The sequence below is a fragment of the Tinamus guttatus genome, unplaced genomic scaffold (assembly GCF_059628265.1).
Source record: "Tinamus guttatus ecotype Peru unplaced genomic scaffold, ASM5962826v1 Tinamus_guttatus_pri_ptg000384l, whole genome shotgun sequence".
NCBI lineage: Eukaryota > Metazoa > Chordata > Aves > Tinamiformes > Tinamidae > Tinamus > Tinamus guttatus.
The window spans coordinates 3097263-3122417 of NW_028288918.1; the positions used below are offsets into that span (position 1 = coordinate 3097263).

Here is a 25155-nt window from a genome sequence, read left to right on the forward strand (position 1 = left end):
GGTGGTAATGTGGAAGAGTAGCATTTGAATTTTGTGCTTGTCTACCACTACGTGCAGTACATTGCTTTACCATGCTGACCACACAGGTTTTTCCATCTCTAGCCTCTATGTTCTTTTCCCTCTTCTTGACTAGTTTCATTTTTTTTTTGGCAATCCATCATGTCGATGGATTGCCAAAAGGTCAAGTTCTTATGAATTCTGATTCACCTGTTTTTACTTCTTGGTTTCATTGAGGACAAAAAGTAATTTTATAGACACGCAATCCAGCATGTTTTCCTTCAAGTGAGTCTCAATCATTGCAGGGATAGAACTGCAGGTCAAGTTGTGGTCCCCACCATTCTAGAGGCTGTGAGGAGCCGCCCTAGGCTCCATGCAGGGTTTGTTCAGGCTGTCTAATGTGATCTCAGAACTTGGCAAGGCCCGAAAGGCAGCTGGTGAGTGGAGATGGTCTTACCAAAAGCTGGAGACCTGTGGCAGAAAGCCAAGCAGGCCTGTTTGCAAGGCCTGCTTAGATGTAGAGCCTGAGCAATGCAGGTTTGCCTCGCCCTGGTAGTTCAGAGGTAAACTTGCAGTGCTGCAGTATCATCAGCCAGCAGAGCTTATTCTGTGTTTACGTATCTTTCCCAGAATAATGACAACAAGTTAGGTCTTATGCATAGTTTCATCAAATGACAAGTTTTGTCTACTTCATAAGTTTTATATACACTTCATACCATTTTGTATCAACTTCATACTGCTTTGTATATAAACAACCTGGCTGATTTTTGGCGTGCACTTCCCACTAGCGCAGTTTGCTTCTGTGGAGTGAACCTGGCAGCAGCAGTTAGATAGTTCTGTTACATGAAGATAAAAAGCAATATAATTTCATTGCCCATTCACACAGCAAGAATAGTTTGCCTTTGTGCTGTGTCTCCTTTCTGTAGCAGCTGTTTCATAGAGTGCATTGATACAGTGGTGAAGTTTATTTTGGCTATAAAAGTTTACTAAGTGATGGCGTGTTGAGCTACAAACTCTTAGTCTTTAGTTTTACTTTACAAAGTATGCACTTGCAAAGCACTCAGTTATACTGGTTCTGAAATCATTCGTAATTTGGTTGGACTTCAATTCCTAAAAGAGATTTCATTCATCTCCTTATATGTTCAGTCATTTAATTTTTATTTAGCCATTTCTGAAGGTAACATGATTTTTCTTCTGAACTGATTCATGCTAGGTCAGATATTAAGGTTATTGCTACTGTATGAGGTGGTTTGCTAGAATGTAATCATTCATCTATTTAACTAGACTGATTAACATACACAGTTGTGTTTAGGGGTTATAGTTGTATAATCTGACATAATCCTTGTTAAGGGACATTTTTCACCAATTTCAATGATCAGCAGGAATGTAGCATTGTACCTTGGGATTTAAACCATAAGTGTCTATTTATTATTTTAAATGCCATTGTATTCTTTTTGGTCACAGAAATTATTATGTCAAAATTTAAAGCACTTTGTAGGGAATTTGCTCAGCAAATTGGAGCAGATTTAGTCAAGTCACGTATAAAGACATTTCATCAGTTCAACACTTGCAAAGATGGCCAAAGACTGAAACCTCATTCCTTCAGCAACATTTGGCAAATGTTTGTGGTGGGTCCACAAAGGCAGGACAGCCCTTTCTGCCCTGTCAGTTCAAACACCTTGCTTGATAGTCACGTCACCATGCAACCCCTTAAAAACTGTTTGCTCTGCAAGCCGTTATTGTGATCTGTGTATGGGGTCAGTGCTGTAAGGAAAGAGGAAATGAACAGCAGGCATCAGATCTCAGTTTTTCATATCTCGAGTTCTGAATAAGTTATCTCCAAAAGGGAAGCTGAAACCTGCCCATAGTTAAGTCACGATTGCTGAAGGAGCAGGAATAACATTGCTTATGTGTTTGCATAGCATAGGGAAAGGCCAAGGACAGAGTTGGGGAACAGAGTGCTGATCATCCCAGGAAGACAAGGTAGCCCAATCTAGAAAGTGTGGAATCTCCTGAGTTATTTTTATTAATTGAGGGATTTGGCAAAAGGCATCATGGAAGTGCTGACCTTTAACACTGGTGTTTCTAATTGTGTTATGCTAGAGAGAATACAAAAGGGAAATGATTTTAGGATTTTTATTATTTGTGGGTATTGTTGTAGGCAAGAACCAGGAATGCACAATGTAACACCTAGCCTAAATGTGAGATAAAAGCATTGCCATAGGAAATTTATCACTTAAATATTAGTTAGGTAATGAAACATATATGTATCAGGAACATATATAGGGTGTTGGCTAATAGGCACTGGGTTTGCTGAAGTCAAGAGTCCCTGGGTAAAAGGCTAGCAGTATGACTAATTTGCTTCTCTATTTGCCGAAGTTGCCCTTATTTTATATATACCTTATATGTACTATACTTTGAGGCCAATAATATGCTGTCTTTGATCTTGCTTGCCCTTCCCATCGAATCTCTGCTTTGTCCAGAACATGTGCGTGGCAGTAAACTGAAAAGTCTGTCTGGGGCTCATTAGAGTCTCTTGTCACCTTGGTGTTAAAATGAGTGCTTATAATGGTGACTACTGCTTCTTGTTTCAAGTGGTTAAACAATTCCGTGAAATTTTAATTAATTTGAAACCTGTCTGTCTTGTTTCTTTCTGACTATGCTACTCAACTTCATCCATCATGTTGTTTGGTTATTAATATGTAATTTAACTGGAAGCGAGACAAAAGAGATGCCTTTTTAACCTGCTGCCTCCCAGCCAACCAGTCTTTGTATATGAATTAGACCATCAAGATACAACCCTGAATGTAGTCTATTTGGCTGACAGCTCACAGCAACAGCTGATCAAACAGCCAGTTCACACTGTACGTCCTAATTACTGTGGAAGCTTCCATATAGACTTGTAGCTTGAGATCTGTGTTTGGAGTGCATTAAATATTAAAGGTACCTCTTTTGTTCCAATACAGATTCATTTTTATAAAGCTAACTTACTGAAAGGCTAAGTCAATGCCGTGTATCAATGCTAAATACTGAGCACAAATGAGGAAAGGAAAAGGCATATGTTTGCTTATTTTATACTTTAGATGATTCTTTTCTCTATGCTTTCTCCACCTTGTTTTTTACACATTGTACTGTAGATGTAAAACAGATGTAAAATAGGCTGTTTGGCTCATATACCATTTCATGTCTGCACTAGGAGATGAAAAGAATACAGTTATTTGAAAATCTTTTTATTCAGTGTTTATCTTCTGTGCTTTTCTGAATGGCTTCTATCCAGAGTCTAGATAGCTTTGGTATCCCAGCTCACTTGATTACTTATCTCGGCCAGGGAATAGTTCATCCTGAGTTGGCCTTTAAAAAAAGGAAGTGCCCTCTTGGAATATAAGCAAAGAGCTGCCTAGCATGTACAGTACGTATGCAGAGAATTAGCAGGGTTCATCCTCATTATTCTAGTTGTTCTAATAGTTAAAACACAAATATAGGTTTATAAAGCTTGCAAGGATCTGTGTTGTGTGTGTGTGTGTTTATAGTTATCTACACGTGTACATGTGTTGTTTAATAACACGATATTAGATTTACACAATTAGTAGATGGTATCACATAGTCACTGTTCACTGCTTGCTGGATATTTGGAAGTGACACCAAGACATGCTTTGTCATCATGCATAGCTCTCTGGTTAGATGACAACTGGGTGGAGAAAAAAAAAAAAACTTAGATGCAAATGGAAAAACATTAATTGAATAGCAGAAGAATGGGGGCATGGTTGTTCAGCTGGGAATTTTGCTAGCTTCCCTGAGAAGTGAGTCTCAGGTATATGCCTGTGAGTCACCAGTTACTGAGAAATCTGACATCAGGTGCTGTTCTTTGATGTCAAGACACAAGAGTGACAGTTTGTGTTTTGTAATTTCAAATCTTTTCTCTGATCATCTGTTTTGAGCATTTACCTTTGTCCTTAGGGGAGAGAAAACAAACCATCAAAAAGGCATTCTGTGCTTGAAAACATGCAAGAGTTAGCGAAGCAGACTAGCATTTCTCTTTTGAGACAACTCCTGCAGAGTTGTGTGAAATTCTCCCAGTTTAGCTTAGTCTTTTTTTCCACATGGCTCTGTTCAAAAGCAAAATTTCTCTTTCACAGGTGGTTTGTCTGACACTTTGTATGCTTTTGATCTCTTCAAAACAGTGGTGCCTAAAAGGATGCTTTTAGTGAACGACTCTCCTAGCACCTCAGCCTGACAGGGGCTGAGTTGGGCCTGTCTACGTAGTGCTAAGATATGTGCTGTAGGATATAGAATCATAGAATCATTATGGCTGGGAAAGACCTTCGAGATCATTGAGTGCAACCGTAAACCCTTCAACACTGGACCTGCTAAACCACGTCCCTCAGTGCCTCATCTGCACATTTCTTGAACACTGCCGGGGACGGTGACTCCACCACTTCCCTGGGCAGCCCGTTCCAGTGCTTCCCCACTCTTTCTGCGTACAAATCTTTCCTGATATCTAAACCTGAACTTCCTCTGGTGCAACTTGAAGCCATTTCCTCTTGTCCTATCCATAATTATTCTGGAGAAGAGACTGACTCCTGCCTCACTACAACCTCCTTTCAGGTAGTTGTAGAGAGCAATAAGATCTTCCCTGAGTCCTCTCTTCTCCAAACTAAATAACCCCAGCTCCTCATAAGGTCTGTAAATATGTTTATTTTAGGGATACCTCATCCTGCAGTTCTCTCTATCTGCTTATTTTGTCTGCTTGTTATGTTTGGAGGCAGCCTGGGCTGTTAACTAGCAGAGTGAGGCCAAAGGAGAGTTGAGACTGAGAGAGAAAACTACAGTATAGGTAGCCATAGCAGTAGGTTTCCTAGTAAATACGAAGAAAACAAACAAACAAACAAAACACCCAAGCAAACAAGCAACCCCCCCCCCACACACACACACACACACGAAACACAACTGTCTGTGCAGCATTTGGGCTTAAGAACTACTGCTTTTCTTGCTCAGAATTGTCTGGCTGTGGGTCACTTAGCGGGTGCTATGCTTGGAACACATTTAGAATGAAAGATTTTATGCTAGTTTTGGGAACTCTGTTTAGTAAGTGCTGCTCTTCTGTCAGAGAGAAAAGACCACAGTAAGTTGATGACCAGAACTAGAACTTATGCTTATGTAAAACCATATTAACTCACAGAGGCCTTCTTACTGACCTCTGTGGCCAGGTTACACAACTAGCTTAGGTAGAAAACCTCATTGCTTCAGGTAGACAATGAAATTTTAACAGCAATAAATGATAGTTGCTTGTGGAGTTTTTTGTCCTATCCTAGGCAGAAATGTTATGTCCTCTGTACAAATATTTTAAGTAAATGCACGTTTTAAACAGGAGGACTAATAATGTCTTTCTCTGTGCCTTGGGATTTATGAAACTGTTACTTTTTTCTTTCACATATTCTCAGGTTGTAGATGACAACTACAACTGCTGATGACTACTACAAATGCTGTTCATTTAAAATAGCGCTCATCACTGTACAGCGATGCAGCTTTGGAGAAGGCATTTACCCCCTTCTCTTGCAGCAGAAAAAAAGTTGATGTGGCCTGGCCCAATTGGAGCATGAGGAAGTTACATTTGCCTTAAAAAATATGGATTTAAGTGGAAGGGTAAGTTAATAAAAAGCATAGTGCAGATATTGCAGGGTCTGGTTATCCTTTTAGCCATCGCTCTTTGGAAGTGTTATTCTCTAGAAGTCCCAGAGTAGCCTGGATAGTGCAGATTTTTTTTTTTTTTTTTTTTTTGGAAGAAGACCAGGAAAGCACTGAAGCAGGATAAGTCATTCTTAGTTCTCTTTTGCGGCTTCACCAATTTTGCCATCCTATGCCACTGTCCTCTTTTGCAGTGCTCCCATTATAATTCTGAGCATGTCCCTTGAAGATAGTATTCTTTGCAAGAGCAAAGTCCCTTGACATTTCTACAATGCAAGGAAAAATCTCTGTTTTTTTTTTTTTTTTATAAAGTCTATATCACCTGACCTTGGTGAGATGCTGGGTCAGTATTGCTTTTGTTTTGTTTATAGTCTTTACCTGTAATGCCTGCAGACATTATTGTGTCAAACCATTCTTTCAATTAAATTTTAGCTGACTAATGGTGAGTGACAGACGTAAAGGTGACCAGAGCTGGGCTCAATCTCTCAAAGACAGAGCAGTAATCAGATTGTGTTCATTAAAGCAGCCAGCACAAACAAAAACAATGCTATTAAATACCAGTTTCTAGCACAGTAATGCAATAAAGCAACTATGGAAGATTTCAAAGAGAAAACCCAGTGGTTCAAAATAGGTGCTTAGGCTGCAGACAAGAACATATCTTTTCTGTCTGCCCTGCATCTCTTGTTTTACATCAGAATCACAGTGTTATGCAAACTATCTTACAGTAATAGCACTCAGCTTACAGGGTGTTTTTGTTACAAGTCTTAAAAGGAGATCAGAAAAGCATAAGGCAAAGGGCTTTTTATATGACTTTTTGTGTATCTAGGTCTAAGCAAGAGCAAACAGATTTTTTTTTTCCATTAACTGATTAATTTTTATAGATTGGGAACTTCACATGAAAGTGTTTTTCTTCCCCCCTTGCTTATCTGCCTCAACCCCTTTTTATTTCTTACAGTTACCTTCAATCAAATATTCAATTCTCCTGAACTGGTTATTCTTGAAAGTTCTTCTGTAGTGTTAAGAGCTGTGTTTTCTTTTACTGCATGCAGTAAATACGGAAATTTGGTCAAACTCATTCATTTGCCTTGCACATTTTGTATGTATTTTTGAGGACTGCGATGTCGGATATGACAGGTAATGATTACTGTATGATGACATCTAGTAGTGAGAGAAGTTGTGGTCCCATAGTGGTGGTGCCAACTTCTGTAACTTTGTGTATGTTTCGAGTTTTGTTGTTTTTCTTTCTTAACGTTTCACCTGCTTCAATTTTGTGATTTTTGTGAGGCTCTTATTGAGAAAAAAAAAAATCTGGCCCCTCTGGTCAAAGGAGACTTAGTCTCAAAACCAAGACGACCAATAAAAATCTTGAAGTTTCTAAAGTAACAGGTGGTCTGACTAATAGTTTTTTACTGATATTTGGAAATACTTGAGGTCCTTTACTTTAGTGCCCTTGAACTCAACCAATACCTAGGAGACATCATCAACTGTAACATTTTCCTGGTTTTGACCATTAATCTTGTAAAACATTCTGTTCTATCCCACAGTTTCCCCATTAGTCCTAGCACAGAGAACTATGCTTGTTCAGTAGACTGAGTTACTATGTCATTTCCAAAGTGCATTTTAAGACAAAGCCTCATTTTGAGCCCTATAGTAATTTTTTTTTGCTGCCATGAACCTCGTCTAAAATTCTCAGGCTCAAACTACCCATCTTTCTCTTTATTGCTTCTGGCTACTTTGCCAGCAGATCCCGTTAAAGGAGAAGCTGTTATCTGACATGTTTGCAGATAGCGTACATGTTTGCAGATAGTGTCTTAGACTTGGCTGAGGAGGTTGAGAGCAAGGAAGGAATCCTTAAGAAACGTAGCACAATGATGCTTTTTTAACATGCATTTTAGAGCAGCCTCTGCTTTCTCGGACATGTTTGATCTTTAAACAAGCTACCTGGAGGACTGATTGCAAAGCAGCTGATGCCCCTATGAAAAGGGTGGAAAAAGTTAGTGCTAAAATGTGTTTTGCCATGGGATATACTGGTAGCAGTGACCAAGCTAGCACAAAGCTGGTTCGAATATGACTGACTGTCCGTGTTGCAGAGACTCGAAAATGGAAATCAGCTGTATGTTCTTTGGAAGTTGGTAAGATTCATGGCGTTGATTTTTGATAGTAGAATTAGGTGGCTGAGTAAAGGAAATTGAGGTGAAACTGGTGTGGTTTGGCCCAGTAAGAAAATATTTGGGGCAGTGCTAAAGGCAGGAAAGGTTGACCGTTGGCCGAAAGAAAAGAGTCCAAGCAGTACCAATCTAGTTTATTTGACTGTCGTGGAAGAATATTTAAGCAGTAATTCTCTTAAAGAGTGGTTGGTTGTTTCTATTCTATGTGTACAGTCAATGCTTACATGCAGGGCCTGTGTCTGACACCCATTATGAATATTAAAATTCCCTCTGGCCAGTACCTTGTAAACATAGCTGTATTGCTAAAGAAAGAAAAGGAAAGTTAAGTGGAGAGGAAGAGAGAAAACAACAAAGGGCAGGAAAAAAAAGAAAGAAAGAGAAGGGAAATATCATTTAATTTCAGGGATCTGAGGAAATCCAGATGAGAGTCCTGTAGATGAGCATGCAAAATCAGCTTTTCAAATTTTCCAGGACAAATAAAGCACAAATATGATTTCAGCCTTTCTTCCCGCTCCACATACGATTTTACTTTTGACAGAGGAACTATTAAATTTATAAAATAAAATAAAAATATTACGGCAATTTTGGAAACTGGTGAATGTACTGCAGAGGCTTACAGGCCTTCCTGTTCTCTCTCCCCTCCCCACATACCTCATCATTTGGAGATGATTTTTTATAATTGCATATATGAACAAAAATAGATTTTCTGTCTGAGAAGTGAGGCAATCATCATGGGAGACATGGTAAAATAGTGAATGAAACAGAGAAAGTAGATTAGGAACTGCAGGAATGCATTAAAAATTGTTAGAATTGTACCTTCATCATCTGTTCCCTCCATGTTATCACCTTGTCTTTTGTATACTGCAAGGGGATCAGCTTTAGCTTGAGGAAGAAATAAAGTCCTGATAGACTTGCAGACTGCTGTAGCATATTGATTGTCTAGTCATCCAGAGTATGACAGAGATATGCCGTGAGTAATAATAGCTAGACAGAAGGAGAATTGACTATCATTTAGAAAATTATCAGATACACAGCTTTTCCAGTGACAATTTTGTGGAAATATTGTAGTTAAAAGGGCATTTCAAAACATTTTGTGACTCTGAATACAACCAGACTGGTGTTACAAAACTTGGATCTGTTTCTAAAAATGTTCTTAAAAACGTGTTTTTAAAAAGTCTGATGTGTTTGAGCCTAGGGCTTCCCATAAAACACTGGGGCCAAATGGAAATAAAAGTGGCTCTAATTCAAGGTTTGGATTCTGCCCTAAAGTGGAAGTTCAAGATCACCTCAGTTAAAAAAAAATAAGATAAAAAAATCTTAACTGTTCTCTTAACATAAGCAAGCTGAGGAGGTTGGAAGCATAATATAATGGTTTTATGTATATGCACAGACACACACACATGTACATATATAGCTGTACAATGGTTATAATGATTATGATGAAGAAATATCAAACAGGAAAAAATAGGTTTGAATTAAAGATAAAGGAAATAATAATTGTGATTATTACGTATGAGTAAGAGCTGTGTGAATGCAAGATGATGCTGTGTGAATGCAAGAGCTGTGTGAGCTGCATGATGGAGGAGCAATTCCCGTGTTCTGAGCCTGCACCGTAGGGTTCTCGGGGCGGCAATCTCCTCCCGGATCTCCAAGTGGTGGCGTTTGGACACCGGGTTGCTATAGCAACCCGGGAAGGCCTGCCTGGTTTGACGTCGCCGAAGCACCGCGGCGTTCCCAGGATGAGACTGCAAACAGGACCTGTCGTGCTTTCCTCTTTGTGGTTTTCATTAAGTGTCTACATACTGATCGTCTAAGAGAAAGCACAGGCAACCCTGCTGCCCCTTGAAGCGAACTGTCCCGCAGAGAAAACGAGACCAAATCGTTGTCCTCTCAGTGGTGGCAAAAACAGTCGAGCCTTATCTTTTAGTTCAAATTTGATTCTGTTTACATGTTTCAGAGTGTGGGGGGGAAGGTGTCCCTTTGACATATCTGTGAAAATGGAAGGAACAACAGCGCTAGTCACGTTTTTGGATGAGCTTGATGTTTGAGTGTGGCTGTTTGCCTTGTCTTTCTGCAGTGGAGACAAGTTAAAGGTTGGCCTTTTGTTAGTGATTTGTGAGAGAATCACAGGTAAGCTGGGGGCAGTGCTGAAACATATAAACTTTTGAAGAGTCCTTGGCTCCTCTGGATGAGATTACATATCAAGCATGATGGATTTTTCTCGATGCTGCTTTACAGGTTTTGTGTGCACTTAATTTTTAGGAATAAGAATGATCTGCATTCATACAGAGAAGCTGCTCTGGCTCTTGCTCAGAAATAAAATACAGTTTGGATGAGTTTCCTGAAGTAATCTTTCTTAACTTCTTAAGAGCAAACCTAAATCACACGCCCCAAAGTGTTCTGGTATTCATCTCCTTTTTAATATGTTTTTGTCACTGTTTGTGGCAGCCTATCTGTCTTTGTATCGCTTTGGCTCAATGCTTCCCTCCACGGTGTGCAGTCTTCTCAGTGTTATGATAGGAGCACTCCATGCACCCAGAGGTGGCTCAGGGGACAGTGTTCCCCACCTTTGTCTGCAGAATTTCTCCGGCAAAACTTTGGGGCAGAGCAAAGTTATAGCCTATAGGTGCACTATGAGCCTTTGAAAAGGAGTTGTGAGATGGTACTTGGTTTGGTAGCCCTGAGGACTTGTGCCACAGAGACAGATCCCTACCTTTGCAGAGATATAATCTGGTGGGAGATGAGCACAGGACAGGAAAATATCAGTAAATAGGAGAGGAGAGGGGCTCTGTCCCCATCCCCAGTACTGATCTTTCTGTATATACGTCAGAAAGACCAGAATGTTATCCATCTCTAACAGGCACATCTAAACATATAGAAGATGGCGCTTGTCCAGCAAATATTAATTTTAAGGAAATAATAGGGAGTTAAGGGGTAGATGGAATAGAAGGATGAAAGATGTATAAAGAAACAACAAGACAGTGTCTGGGCTTATCACTGTGCAAATTAGCTGTTTCCCCTGAATCTAAAAATCTATCCTTTTACAAGCTCCTCTGTTGAGCTTGTAGAAATACCCCTCATTTATTCCTAGCTGTACTGTAGCTGAAATGTTTATTCATCAGGTTTATATAAAGCAAGTCAAATCTCATATTCCTTAATCTATGGTGTTAACTGAATATTAACTGAGCAGTCAATATCTGTTAGCGTGATAAGCTAAAAGAAACCTGCCCTTAGATATTAGTCTCAAGCAACACTACATTTTTACTGAGTGAGGAGGGAAGGTTGGCTATATTCGCTTCTGGAACCAATCTCTTACTAGAAGTTGTTGGAAGTTCTGGCCCGTGTTTGCAAACCACTACTGTTTTCTGTGGTCTTTTCTTCCTCGGCATCATAAACTATTTGTGAGGGTAGTCAAGGCAACTGATCCAACCAGATCTTCTTGCAAAATAATTTCCTTTATAAGGAAGTATGGAAAGACCATATCAGCGTTGTTACTGTTTTTCTGTACTCAGAGATATTTATGTAGAAAAAAATAAACCCATGAAGCCAGAAGGAAAAGCATGATACTACAATATTTTAATAGAAATACCTAGTGCTTTTCTTCAGAAAAATCTCAGTGTCCTTTAGAAAGATAGGTCTGTACCATTGTGTCTTTTTACAGATGGGGAAACATGGAGCTCAAGTGGTAAAACTAGCACAATCAAGCAGGTTCACTGCAGTGCTGAGAACAGGACCTGGTTCTCCTTCCCAAGCCACTAGTTAATCCACTAAGATGTTCTGCGATGCCTTTAATAGTTATGAATAGTTATGAGCATTTTCTACCTATCTATAGTTGTCCTCTAGGGTTTCTATACAAAGGCTATGTTTTCCTATTTAATATTTTATTCAATCTTGCTGTGATAGCTTTGGCCATCTGTTTTCCTGCCAGCACATTTGCTGTGTCTTCTGTGGCTGCCTTCTCCTTGGAACAATCTTTGACTTTTACTTTCCCTCCTTGTCCTCAAAATCTACATATGCTAGGGTATTGAGAGGATTCTGACTGCCTTCTGATGGTTACAAGGCAGAGAGCCAGAAAGGATAGCTAAATATGATATGTGAGTGTGCGTGGTTTGTAGCTAGACATATGTTCAGTCTTACTCAACACTTCCAATCAATGCAAGCAGATGATCATCTATTCACAATATATCTTTTGTCATTCCACTGTAAACTTGTCCACATGTGGCTGAAAACAAGAACCTCAGATTATACAAGTCTCGGTTTACATATGCCTAAGGAAAAGGCAGAGGTGATCGAAAAATATTGAAAGTTTGTAGGCTATATTCTCTGAATGTTCTCATAGTTCCCTCCATTAGCAGACATGTGGCAGCTCAGCAGACTTACTACAGGGCCTAATTCTGGTATTTTCTCTGCAATTGTGAGGATTTATGATACCAGAACTAAAATGAGATGTGTATGAAGAAAATGGATGGGGAATTAAGCTTCTGAGGGAGTATATTTACCCGTGTTTTTACTTCTTGTTACCACTCAGGTGCACACAACCCGTGTTGTCTGAGTTGGATCATTTTTCCTTCAGGAAAGAAAACCTGCTGCCTGAGTTTGTAAGAGCTTTGCCAATGCACTCTAAAAGACCAAAAGTTGGAAAACAGATACCTGGAGCAAGTTTCAGGACAACTTGCAAAATTTAGAACTTTAATTTTGGCCCAATAAAACTTTACTGCCTCCTTTTTCTCTTGGGACTATAAAAGATGACATACTGAATTTAGAGAATGAAGAGCTGCCCTCCCCAGACTCTCTGTGTGGCTGGATAATGATCAACAGATGCCAGCTTATGCATCAGAAGAGTTGAGCATGAAATGCAAAAGGTTCTCGGCACATATAAAACTTGCCAACTAACTGTTTTAATATATGGCTTTATTTACATTTTGGAAGTTTTGGGGGCTTTTTATTTTTTTTTCTCATGTCTCCTCCGCAGATATTTTGTATGAAAAATTCAGGGTCTGGGCAGATATCTGGCTGAGCTTACATGCCAACTCACAAAGTCAATGGAGTGCCTGTACAGAAATATTATTCAATTAATTTTCTTTTTATCATTTAGGTCTTTCAGCAGCGAAACTGCTGACTGAGTCAGGTTTGAATGTGGTGCTACTGGAAGCCAGTGACAGAGTCGGAGGAAGAACTTTCACACTAAGGGTAATCACTACCAAATGTGTACATTTTATTTATATTTATATATATGTGTGTATGTACGTATGTATATACCCAGCCTTCTTGCAGGAATACCTACTTGAAAAAATTTCTAGAGCACTAGCACATGAGAAGTTTTCTTCACAGTACAAGTAGGGAAGTTTGGCATGATGATGGGGGAAGAAAATTTCCATGTCATCTACAGGTTCTGTAGTCGTTGGTCTTTTCCTCTGGGAAGAACATGATTAGTTTTAAAACTGTGTCCCAGGGAAGAGACACTGGAAAAGCCTCTATTTAAAAAATGCCCATAAGGTGAGTGGGCTGTCAAGCCCTCAAGCTGATTTATTACAAGCCTCGTAAGGCATGACATAGGATAAAGGTAGGGGGAAAGGTGGTTGGGGACTTCAATCGACTTGTCTGCCCTGACTCTTCTTCCTTTTGCTTTACTGTGACCCAGGAGGCCCTCTTCTATTTAGAAAGAGCATTAGAAAATCTCACTTGTACCACTTCCTTTAATATTCTGTTTTGAACCAGCCATTGGAAAGATCCCTCACTGAGGGAGCAAGAGCAAGATCTCTCTGGTTCTGTGTTTCTTTCTGTGCCTCTCAGGCTGTCCTCCAGTGTTTGTTAGTTGGGCTGCTGCTAAGTCACAGCCTCCAAGTGGCAGTGAGCTCTGTCAGAGATTGTTGGCAGTGGCTGCTTCAAAGCTCCAACAGAACAATGTGGGGTGGGAAGGGGGAGAGAAATCAGGACCAATATGCTCTGAGAGCATTTCACTTGAAGGATGCCTCTGGATTGCTCGTTTGATTCATGTGCTATTTGCAAAGGTCTAAATATTTTTTTTATCTTTTTTTTTCCTTTTTTCTTTTGTGTATGTTGTGTGTGATAAACTAGAATAAGCAAGTTAAATATGTGGACCTAGGCGGAGCCTATGTGGGACCAACACAAAATCGTCTTCTGCGGTTATCTAAGGAACTAGGAATAGAAACATATAAAGTGAATGAAGTTGAGCACCTGATACACCATGTCAAGGTAAGATACTGTCTCTTAAGCATGCTGCTGTAGACAGGATATACTGATCTCCTTCCTCATTGTTTTGCAGCAGTGTTACAGTGCAGTATGCCAATTTAATTAAGTATGTATCATCTGAATTTCTCAGAGAAGAATAAATGTGTTGGCAATGAAGAGCTCATCCAAATTAATCTATGCGCATGCATGCACATCTATGTGTATTTCTTGCAAATACATCCTGGTAATTGATGCTTTCGTTCAGCTTAAAGCTCGTACTTAAACTCTCAGAAAGCTTCAACACGTCTCAACCATACAGCCATTACTGTTCTATATGGCTCTCACATAACCTGCCTGAGATATCTGAAACCTTATTTCCTAGTCCTAGTAGCTGGCATATCTGGAATCAAGGTCAAGGTTTCTCAGGCTGGTCTTCCTGAACTGATAACAATTATTAGCCTGGCTGAAATAAACATGACAAGTTAAATTCATTTTGCATATGGACAATCTAACCTGTGTAGCAAAAAGCACTGCTACAGGAACTGCAGAGGACCCTGAGAATCAGTGTTCTTGTGCTTGTCCAGGTCTAGTCCTGGCTGTTCAGGACCTCAAACAGGAAAGCTGTGGCAGAGCTAATTTTCTCAGTCTGCATACTGTGCTTTACTCAAAAGAGCACACTTCCTCTCTTCCAACTGTAGAGCAACGCTGAACTCCTGTAGAAGACAAACCATCCATGTTAGCTCTGTGGAATTGAACGTGGGTATTCATTATATGTTTAGGAAAAGTTATTGTATGATTACTGGCAAAATGTATGTCAGATAGCAGTTGGTGTTTAATCAAAGTTTAAAGGAAATATTGGCAGATTTAAATAGTAACAGAGAAGTGGCATCCTGTCATATGTTTTCCAACATTTTTTTTCCCTATTAAACTATTATGGAAAAGTATGTTTCAAACAAGGTTGTTAGGAAGACTGTCAACAATTATTCCTACTTAATAGGACTGATAGGTATATCCCATCTGTTAAGTATGCCACTGGTGTTACCCATGAAGCCAAATTTTCTGCCTTTTCACACTGAGTCTTCTGAATCTCCTTGTTGAAAGTAAGAAGGTCATGCCATGATGGTGAGTTTTAGGGATGGACAGAATATTGACATGGCCAATCTTGATGACCAACTTTCAGGACAACCTTACTGACCTAGCATAAGAGATTGCAAAAAGCTGCATGGAAAGAAGCTTGGTATTGCCAAATGTACATCTGTCATCAGCAGCCATAACCAGCTGGCTGTTGTAAGAACTGCATTGTGGAGGAATACTGCTCATACTATGCTGACTGAAATGGTCTATTGTTTTCCAAACAGCTTTTAGACTGAGAACAGTGTGTGGCACAAAGTAGTTCAGATTCTTACCAAACATAATCTGCGTTTCCCTGGCCACAAATACTCTCTCTCATGAGTTTCCTGAGATAGGTCAGGTTGCTTAGAGCCTTAGCATCATCTATGGATTTCTTTTAGTCCTGGGCTGCGAATACTGAAGTGCGTCAAGACTCTCAGCCTTCCTCATGGCCCAGCACTGGCAGGACTTGCTGACATTCAGGGACATGCCCCTCTTCTCACCCCTTGCACACCTCTGCTGGCGCAGGAGGGCATACCATGGGTTTGTTTGTGTGTTGGTGGTGAAAAGGGTCTTGAATTGGGGAGCTAAGACTTTTCTTCCAGCTTGTGACCGGGGCAGCAGACTCTACAGGCAGACCCTACACCTGTCAAGGGAACCTATATAATTGAACGGTCCAGAATTGCACCCAAAAATTTGGATATGGAGGAAGCCACCCTTCTCCAGCGAAGCATTCAGGCAATCCAAGCTTTCGGGTGGGTGGGGGGAGAGTTGCCACTTTGACTAGTGCCTGCACCTCATGGGTTAAAAAGACCCAGAAGCAGCAGTGAGGAAGGCAGAGGACCTAGGCTCACTCCAGCACCCACATGCCTGGGTTAAGACCTACTGACAGAGCCTGGTAGTAGGCAGGTGGTGTCCTCACATATGCCAAGGGCATGGGTATATCTGGCAATTTGAAGCGGACAAGTTGGCTTTGTGTAAGTGTTGTCAAGAGTATGTGAGACTGGCACTCTGCCTTACACAGAATTATGGAAAAATCGAGTTTGGTGTCACTTGGTGGGGGCTAATCCAAACCAGGCTCAGAGCAGGGTGGACCTTGCAGTTAGGTCAAGTTGCTCAGGGCCATGTGCAGCCAAATGTTAAAACTCTCCAGAAACACTGATGATCTCTGTGGAGAGCCAAGGCAGGCTGAAGTGCCCCCAGGACATCTGTAAGTTAAATGCAGGCAGAGAGTTGCAGGATCAGGCTCCTGGTGTGGCTGCCTGTGAGCAGGCACCTGAAGAGAGGTATCCAGGGTTCTCTGGCAGAGTATTATCACAGTGTTACTTAAGAATAGCTAAGGAATTAGAAGATGAGCATTATACATCATATAGTAAACACACGTGCTGTTCTGTGGCCAAATCAGTGTAGTAATTGTTGGCCTTTTGCATGCCCTGTAGCTGTAAAACATTCCTAATGGGTCTTTCTCTCTCAGCCATATGGCTTGCCCGTGCTTTCCCTACCATATTTCACAAACACTGTAAGTGCCTTAGGCCTGACTAGACAACAGAAATGCTTGTCTGCTCCCTGAAATCTAAGCAGTACTCTCAAAACGTGAGTCACAGTTTGTAAGCCAGATTCCAAAATATACCAAGGTCTGTCTGCTCTGAGTGAATTTGAATTCACATGCTGACCTAACCTTTGTGACTCCAGCCAAATCTAATTAAATTCTGGGCTGCAAATTCTCTGTGAACCCGGAGAGGCAAGGGAACCTAAAGGTTTTAATTCTTCTCTCACTACGCTACCCGGCATCACAGTGTGTCTTGTAAAATCAACTGCTGTTTTTGCGTATACCCAAAGGCAAAATCAAGCCTTTCATAGTTAATTAAATTCATTTTAGAGGCTTTTTAATAGAAGTAATGTATGCAGGTTCTTTGTACTACAAAATGAAAAGAACACATTTTGTTGCTCTATGTGTGGGTTTCTGCTAATTAGGCTTTGCTGATTTGATTGGGTTCTGTGTTTTTTCCTCTTTAATCTTCTTTAATGCCAGGTTCTGTTGTGAGATTATTTTTGGTTTTGCTTATGTGGGGAGTGATATCTTCAGAGAAACTTGAAATTTTATTTCTTGCATTACAGTTTTGCTTTCCTTCCGCTTGCTAAACAGCCTTTTTCATGGTCTTTGAAAAGAGATTAGTATGTTCCTTTCATTTGTGTAAATGCTCATTCATCAACCTCAGTGAGGAAATTAGTATAGCTCTGCAAATAGTATTTGGTAGGCTAATTTCTGCCTGAACACCATCACTTTTGAATAGTGTAACTAAAAGTAGGTTCATAAATCCAGATTTAAGAAACAAAACCAGAAGCATCTGAGTTTTTAAAGTCTCCTTGCAGTGCTCCCATTGAACCAATGAACAGATGTTAAACACATACTAAAATCAGTTAACATTTTTAGCTACCTGAGAGGATTCAGGATCCTGATTTAGATAGATTTGCAAATTTTGACCTTTGGCTTTCGTTTCACTCACCAAAATGACATCTGTTGTCTTAGTAAATAAAAATATGTGTAGTATTTTTTGCAATTTTTGCAAAACTTGATTTCTTCATATGCAGTAGCCAGTGTCTACCTTTTTCCTAACTATGAGGCCAACTGAACTCTCTCTGATCCCATTTTCACTGATGGAGAGCTTGCAAAGAAAACCTGTCAGCACCACAGGACTCCACTGAAAGGCTGCATTAGGCCAGTGGAACTTGTTTCTCAAAACCCAGTGGCTAGTCTTTGTAGGTTCCCCACTGACATTGATGGTATGTTCTTTGTCACTAATATCCTTTTTTTTTTTTTTTTTTTCCACCAAATCTTTCTATGCACTAGTATCATGATCCTTCCTGGAGTTTCCCCAGATTATAGCATCACTGCCGTGAAGTTGTTATAACATTTATTCCTCTTAAGTCCTGTGTCATTTCACTGCAGATTGCCAGCAGTGCTAACAGCTAGCCAGGTAATTAGCAGTTTTGACAAAAAGTGAACTGCATCTGAAATTGCTTATGTGGTGATAATCAGCAAAAGTCCTGCTAGCTTCTTCCTTAGCACTGAAAGGCAGGCTGTGAAAAAAATCCATATGTACTTGGGGTCTTTCAAGTCAAAATGCCGAGTGAAACATGAAGCATCCTCTCCCTAGTCCCTAGATGTTTCCTTTTTGATAGCAATTTGCTGAATCCCCATTCCCACCGTTAGGCTCTTCATAAGAGGATGGAGTTTCCTTATACCCATATATCTGTCTGCAGCATTAACCAGGTGCGTCTGAATGAGTATGTCGTCTCTCCTTAACTTTGGTAAGGGGGCACAACCTGGCTGCTCTTGACAGTTCTAACATGAACCCAGTCTGCAGCACATCCCTAAAGATATTCTGCTGATAGATGGTGCAAATTTAGTCTTATATGCAAAATACTTTCAACTAAAACCACAAATCTGTACAAATATTGTAAGGCCACCTACTGATCTACAATAGATCTGTGGTAGTAATCCTCCTGGATGTCATTTGTTTTCAAGACTATTGTGTTTATTAAAATGCAGTTTGCCGTGGTCTTTTTCATATATAAGAATTGTGACTGCCTATTATAGTGCGATTTAATTAGAAGCAGGATAAGTGATTACTGCATCTAAAAGTATAGGATGTAGTCATGAATATTCTGTGGTTTCAGTGCTCTCAGGCTAAGCAATATGATTTAGTTAGGTCTTTGACCTGCTTTGCAATTCTAAGTCTATTATCTCTTGGCATAGTGTATAGCATAACAGCTTAAATGGATTTTGAATGACTAGATGGAATTGCTTTCATTTTTCTTTGTATATCTTAATTAGAGTGCATTCAGAGAAGAAAAGTATATGAGACTTAGTTGCCGTCAATGTTAAGTGAGGTGAAATGCCATCATGTCCCTTGTCTTTTCCCTTGTTAACAATCTCTAAGAAAGAACTTAGAGAACCAAACACAGCCCATCTGAATCTTTAAAAAACTGGTTGTTATCCAGTGTCATGCAAAGGAAGCCAAATAAATTTAAAGGCACTTAGTTTATAACAGGGACTTGATAGTTTCGTGTGTTATTACTATAATCCAGATCTATGTTGCTTCAACTCTTCCCTGGAGAGAAGGTGCAGGCATTCCTGTCATGAAACACGATGTCATTAGTCACCCTCACTGATGCCCTCAGAAGAGATCCTGAGGATTTGAATAGGCAGAGACAGAGGAAAAGCTCTTCCAGACTCCTACAAGAGATATTCTCCATGCTGTGAATGAACAGCAGTCACTGGCAGGAACACAGGGAAGGCTGGTCTGGTTCTCTCTCGTCTGACCTGCCCCGTAAATAAAGGGGCATCTTTCCTTCTCCATGCCAGCCAACTGGCAGTAGTTAAAACGGAGATTTGTAATTAGGTCTTTTTAATGGGGGAAAAAAAAAACCCATAATACTTGCATAACGACAGTCTAAAAGGGTAAAGATTATGTACACCCAATCTGCAAAGTGACAGCTGTCAAAAAAAGTCTCCCAAGATGTGTTATTGTTTCAGTAAAATTCGCAGGAAGTCTGGCAGCTGAGACCTGATGGCAGCATGAAGATGAAAGAAATAAGAAAAAGGAGCTGAAAAAAAGTATAAATTTCTTAATTAAAACTGAACAGAAAGAAGCTTCGCAGTCTTAGTCCATCCAGATCACAGGATCTGTTTCCTAGGAGATCAGGAAGAGGAGCTACGTAGCTACCTTTCCACATAGCTTATTTAATTCAGTCTGTTGGGAGAGAGGCTTCAATTGCATTTGATCGTAGGAAGTTGATTGAGGTTTACAGAAAAACAAAATGAGATAAATGTGCATTTCAAATGGGAACAGATGACTACAGGGTTTCATAGATGGCTGTAAAATCATCTATCAGGTATCATTTTTAGGCAGCAAATCTAGGAACATTAAATATCCAAGAAACAAAACTGGTGATCCCAAAAGTGTCTTCTACTTTAAATATATTTTTCTGGCTTATGCACCTGGTTGTGATCTGTGGACAGGGAGCTTATTTTGAAAGTTTCCTTCTCCTTCCCCATCCCATTTAGTTGCATCTTTATTTATATTAAGGTGGACTCCATAAATACTATATATATATATATATATTTAATACACTTTATGGGCAATGTATTCAGATGTTACCAACCACATATAGACCCAGAGTCAAACAGTATTTAGGACTGTGATCCCTTGAAATCTGTGTTGCTTAGAAATCTGAATACTTTTTGCAGAGCTATCTCTTAATGTCAGAAAACAATGCAAAAATCAGTTCTGGTAGAGAGGAGATTCTAAGCGCTAATTAACTCTTTTCCCACCTGATTGGTGCTATTAATTATGTTATTTTTAAATAAAAATCTCATGTACTGAAATTCCTTCAGTTTTACTTTCTCTCATAGGATATCCATCAGTATAGGAACTAACTAAACATAGGAGCTCCTGAACAATTTCTAATATAGGAGAAATTCTAGCTCAAGATGCCCTATCTTTTTTCTTCCCCCAGAGGAAATAAAATAATAATGCAACATACCCTTGCAACACTGTTAAAATTTTCTAAGTAGAACCACTGCTCTCTCTCAGCTGCTGTAGGTATTATTTGGGAAGGCTAATTGCCATGTCTTGCTGAGAATTATGATTACTTAAGAGGCTGACTCCCAAAGACACACATTTTTAGATGTTATTGGTAAGAAAACCAAAAGCAGCTCAGTTTTCTACAGTGTGCAGGTGAGAAACTGAATATTTGAGATAGGTACTGAATTACAGCCTGATGTGACTCTTTGCTATTTCTCTTTTTCCTCTTAGCTCACTTTGTGTCTTACTGCTTTTGTACTTTCAAGAGCAGCATTGTTAGGATTTTAAGTTTGAGAACAAGGGATGTGATATTCCTGTGCTCTGATTCAGCAGAGGGCACTACGTACCTGTAAACCTACATAATTATGCATTAACACGTAGCGTCTTGGTGAAATTAGAATCTGTTACTCAAAGGTTTAGACAATTCAGCTAAGGGAATATCTGTGCTCATTCAATGATGCAGAAAATTCATTACACTGCCCAGTTTCTTAGAATGAAAGCTGATTATATGCATAAGAGGCTTATACTATGCCCTAAAAAATATAGGGATCATTGGCACAGGCGGCTTCAATTCGCATGTTTAGGTGAGTATGAAGCTGTCTTATGCCTTTAAAATCTGATTTTCTTCTGAGGTCCTCATGTGAAGTGAGGTACTAATTACTTTTCCTGAAGGAACCAAACTGTCTTCCCAAGCTCTGGGGCTGGTACTCAGTTGACTGTTGTTTTATTGCCATGCTGTATATTTTTCTCCCCTCTTTCTTATGTCATCAACTTGACCTGAGACAGAGCTGATGTATGTATGAGATCTATTTCTATACCGCTTGTTGTACAGGTCTAGTGTAGCTAAACCAAACATAGTTTGGCATGACATCTTCAAAACGTGTGAATGATTAAACAAATATTGAGGATTGAAATATTCCTGACATTTTACACTGCATTCCTCTTTTCCCTGTTTGTTTATTTCTCTTTCAGGTTACATGAATTTGCTTCCTGTAGTTTCAGCTACTTCAGTATGGTTTGTCCCCTACTGCAAGCAGCCAGAGCCTTGTACAGTAGCAGGTTGAACTCTAGCTGTTGACGCTGGTGTTATGTTTCATGAATCGGTTTCCAAGATCTGCATATGCCCAGTATGAAATACCACTGAGCCTCGAAAAAACCCCAGCAAAGGCAAAAAGTACTTCTAAATGTTCTAGTACTGGTATTAAAAATACTAGGTCAAATGATCAGAGGGGTCATTATTATTGCAGTTTATATAATGCTGATTTAGATGTAAATTTTTGGAAAAGTAAACACTTTGTGTATCTTGGTGCGTATTTTTTCATCCGCAACTTTTATTTTTCTTTAGAAATTATACAGGGCCAACAAGTATGCAGAATACTATTTCTAGCAGTATGATAGAAAGAAGCAACTTTTATCTAAATATCAAAAAAGTTGTATTTGCAAAAGTATAAATTCTTCAAATGTAGGTAGAGCTGAGATGTTTCAGTGTTTTGGAAGCCACCTGGTGCTATGCGTGGTCTTTCTTTGGTGATGCTGTTTTTGTTTCTGGGTAGATCCTAGTCTTGCAGTCTTTCTTTCAGACAGAATTCTGATGTTGTCTCGTGGAGTGTTGTCTGTGTTGGAAATAAGGCTCAGGCCTTGGGTAATATCTCAGAAGCTCTTGAATGTAGCTCACACAAGAGACTGTCTCCCACTTTTATGATTGCATTTGTTTATCCAGTTTGGGATTTGTTCTTGTGCTTTATGAGACTTATTGCCCTAGATTTCACCAGAAGAGACATACACAGGTTTCCTATTTCAGCAGTTCAAAAGCAGTGAAACAGAAGAATACTAAAATAAAAATATGATTTATGTGTCTCTTAGCTGTGCACTCATAAAAAAACACCACAGGGAATTCATAAGACTTGAATTAACTCTGAGGGAATAACTCAGATAGGATTGCCTCTGGCAGAGTAGGACGCTTGAAACAAAATCAATAGTTGAAATAAACCATTTTGATGTTGGCCTGGTTTTCCTGAGCACAGCGGTATACGTGCATCTAAACCTGGAAAGTTAGATATCTAAAAACAAACTGTTTTGCTTTTTTTGTCATGTCTACACAGCTTTTGCACTAGTGAAGGGTAGCTCCAGTATTCAAAACAAGTCTGCCTTGCTGCCATAGAAGTTACTTTTGGAGTGCTAATATGGTCCAGAAGGCTACGAAGTAATTTCTGAAGTGGTTAAGATGTTAATTGTTGGGGCAGGGCATTATTCAGTCTGTGAATATTAGGCTCATTTTTCATAGCCCTTTGGCAGTAGAGCATCAAGGACTGTCCCGGTTCAAATGACTTTCATATGAAGGGGTTCCCTAATAATATAAAAATATCCATCTTAGGATTTTGTGTGTGGTATTAGGTGATAACAAGAAATCCAAAACACTGCGTTCTGTATCTAAAGGGATGTGTTTCTCCCATCTTAATGTCTTTTTAAATAGTCAAGCACAAGGGCATCAAAAATGCATCTTCATGTTGAATGAAAAACAACTTTTTCCTGACATATTCTGAAGTATTTCATGTTTTCATGTGCTGTAATGTCCAGTTCTTAGACTGGAACTGTAAGCTGTTCAGCTTAGGTGCCTCTGGTTCATGAAGTCACTGGAGACCTACTCTGACTATCATTCACAAAAAAAAAAAAAAAAAAAAAAAATTGAAGACGTTCTAAAATTGACATATTGGCGTGTTACTACTAATAAGCTATCCTCAAAAGCGCTGCAGAGTGAAGCTGTTGTTTTGCAGGTGCTTCACGAGTTCACGTACCAAACAACGAATTCCTTTCCTTCTGCACTTAGTTTTCTTCCTAACTTCAACTACAAATATATTGCTTACAAGAATTTCATTAGGCTCCCATGCCCTTACAGAGATCAGGGAGAACATGTTTCTTCTTCACTTGCCTGTTGTTTTGTTTTGTAAACTGATTTCTGATTTGCTGTTGCTCTTGCTATTAGGCTTGTTTTTTTGCCATTACTGCTTTCTAAGCAACCTTTTCTCTTTGAATTAGATTTCCTCAAATGTTATTAGCTGATATTTTCCAAGGTTGTATCTCATTTTGTTATTTCCTGGCCATGTTTCTAATCTCTGAAGATCCCTTTGTACTGTTTTACTGTCTCTTCTGGTGCTTGCAATGCCTGCAGATTTGACTGATGTGTGCTCTGTCCCTTCTTTCACATTATTAATAAAGAAGCTAAATCAAACTAAGACAGACACTTCTTCATGTAAGTGGTTTTAAGATACTTCTCAACAAGACACAGTGTTGTCTTTTGTTACCCAGTTCTTAATATTTAATCACATTATTGTGCTTCCATTGGAGCCAGTGGGAGTAAATATTTTTTTAGTGACTGGTCTGTGGGGCACTGTATCAAATATCTGTTCAAACTTAGTGCTTCTACCAGCTGACATTGATGCTGATGCAGTGCCCACTTAAATGCATGATTCAATATAAGTTTGGAAACAAATCAACTTTGGCACACAACATGCCTTTATTGTTCTTCTATTTTTTGGAGTCCAGAATGCACTGTGGGGTATATAGTGCTAATGATCATTTGCTTGTTGTTTTTTAAAGCTCTTAGGCTGACTGACATCCATATATCAGTCAGGGAAGTGCTCTGTATACAAAATACCATTTACACATCACCAGTTGTCTTCCATCCCTAAGCTTGGCTTTCTTGAACTCATAGTAATGACTGTGCCAGTGCATGTGTGTGTATGTATTATTATATTTTATATATGTGTACATATATATGTATACACACACATATATATAAAATCTATTAAATACATGATTATGTAATTCAGGCATTCATTCTGGCCTTACTATCACTTTCTGTAATACATGACCAAAAGGTATGATTGCTGAATGGGAGGAAAGAGTAATTGTTTGTAAATGCTGCATTTTCTACAGGGCTGTGGGTTTTTAGGTTAACTAAAAGCACTCTCTCTGTTTCAGATTTGTGAACTATGATTTTGTGTGTAAGAAGGTCCGTTGCAGCTGCTTTGCTCTGATTTTGAGAGGAGAAACAGTATCATGGAATGCAGTAACAGTTTAACCTTTTCATGAACATTTAGGGGAAAAAATAAGTAACATGTTAAAGTAACATGTTTCTCTTTTCAGTAACAAATATCCAGTTTTTCATCTCCGTTGAACATACCCTGTTCACTCTTATTTCTTGGTCTGGTGTTAGTGACTCAACTGTCGGATAGTAGTTTTCTTGCCTGAAAGAGTCCAGTCTAAGCTTTTTGGTGTTTTGCTTTAAAAGTACAAATCAATATCACCTTTTTTTTTTTTTCATGCAATTGACGCAATTCAACAGTCTATTACACTTATACCTTAAATTGTGCACAATGCCACATAGTCTGTTAGAACCCATCAGGTATATT

The 25155-nt window shown here is 39.3% G+C and overlaps 1 protein-coding gene across 1 annotated transcript in view; it reads left to right on the top strand.

Annotated features, from left to right (window-relative positions):
- The window catches only part of LOC104569722 (amine oxidase [flavin-containing] B), a 46379-nt gene that overhangs the window by 4820 nt on the left and 16404 nt on the right, over nucleotides 1-25155 (top strand). The window contains exons 2-3 of the mRNA XM_088530698.1: nucleotides 12946-13040; nucleotides 13929-14066. Of these exons, the coding sequence (XP_088386824.1) occupies nucleotides 12946-13040; nucleotides 13929-14066 (233 nt within the window). The remainder of the gene's footprint in view (nucleotides 1-12945; nucleotides 13041-13928; nucleotides 14067-25155) is intronic.